Genomic DNA, 1314 nt, shown 5'->3' with positions numbered 1-1314 from the left:
CGGCGGCGGGTCGGCGGGCGATGGCCGTCGAGCCACCCACGCTCCTCTACTCGCACGGCTTCTCCCAGGACGACATCGCCGTCATCGACCCCTCCGAGTGGCACCACTACCAGCCCGGCTGGACCCTCGTCGGAGGCGGCCTCAAGAACAAGGAGGACCTCCGCCGACCGCTCAAGAGCCTCCTCGACCCCAAGCTCAAGCACTACGCCGCAAACGTGCAGGGCTTCTCGCCCGACGACAACCTCGTCACCCTCGCCAACGGCGACCGCATCAGCTACGACCAGCTCGTCGTCGTCCCGGGCATCGGCATCAACTTTGACGCCATCAAGGGCCTGCCCGAGGCGCTCCAGGACCCCGACTCGCTCGTCTCGTCCATCTACGGCTACGACACGTGCGACAAGGTGTTTGCCACCATCGAACGCTTCAAGGGCGGCAACGCCATCTTCACCCAGCCCGCCGGCGTCATCAAGTGCGCCGGCGCACCCCAAAAGGCCATGTGGCTCGCCCTCGACCACTGGAAAAGGGCCGGCCTGTACGACCCGGCAGACGCCTCCAAGTCGGCCATCTCGATCGACTTTGCCACGGGCCTGCCCGTCATGTTTGGCGTGCCCAAGTACAGCGCCCGCCTCGAGGAGCTGCGCAAGGAGCGCGGCGTCAACGGCCTCTTCCAGCACGACCTCGTCGCCATCGAGGACGGCAACACGGCCGTCTTTGCCCGGCCCGACGGCGCCGAGCCGCTGCGCCGGAAGTTTGACCTGATGCACGTCACGCCCAAGATGGGCCCGCTGGCGTTTGTCAAGGAGAGCCCGCTTGCCGACGGCGCCGGCTTCGTCGACGTCGACCAGGGCTCCACCCGCCACAAGCGGTACGACAACGTCTGGTCCATCGGCGACGCCTCGAGCCTGCCCACGTCCAAGACGGCCGCCGCCATCACCGCCGAGACGCCCGTCCTGGTGCGCAACCTGACCCAGACGCTCGCCGGCAAGGAGGCCGACGCCAGCTACGACGGCTACACGTCGTGCCCGCTGCTCACCGAGTACGGCAAGGTGATGCTGGCCGAATTCAAGTACGGCGGGCAGCCCAAGGAGACCTTTGGCAACCTCTTCGGCATCGACCAGGCGACGCCGCGCCGCGCCTTCTACCACCTCAAGAAGGACTTCTTCCCCTGGGTCTACTACAAGTCGTACGTCAAGGGCGCCTGGGCGGGACCCAAGGGATGGGGTGTGCCGCTCAAGCCGGGGTCGGTGGCCGGCACGGCAGGCCGCACCTTTTCCACGGCGGCGTCCCCGTCGGCCGGCAGCAGCGTGCCCGGCT

At 68.0% G+C, this 1314-nt stretch overlaps 1 protein-coding gene across 1 annotated transcript in view; it reads left to right on the top strand.

Annotated features, from left to right (window-relative positions):
- Positions 1 to 20: 20 nt before the first annotated feature.
- PFL1_02837 (uncharacterized protein) overlaps positions 21 to 1314 on the top strand; it is a gene marked incomplete at both ends in the record, with an annotated part of 1776 nt that continues 482 nt past the window's right edge. The window contains one exon of the mRNA XM_007880351.1: positions 21 to 1288. Coding sequence (XP_007878542.1) covers positions 21 to 1288 — 1268 coding nt within the window. The remainder of the gene's footprint in view (positions 1289 to 1314) is intronic.

The sequence above is a fragment of the Pseudozyma flocculosa genome, assembly GCF_000417875.1.
Source record: "Pseudozyma flocculosa PF-1 unplaced genomic scaffold scaffold00008, whole genome shotgun sequence".
In the NCBI taxonomy this organism is placed as follows: domain Eukaryota; kingdom Fungi; phylum Basidiomycota; class Ustilaginomycetes; order Ustilaginales; family Ustilaginaceae; genus Pseudozyma; species Pseudozyma flocculosa.
Note: the sequence above shows the minus strand (reverse complement) of the source record. Positions and strands in the feature narration are given on the sequence as shown.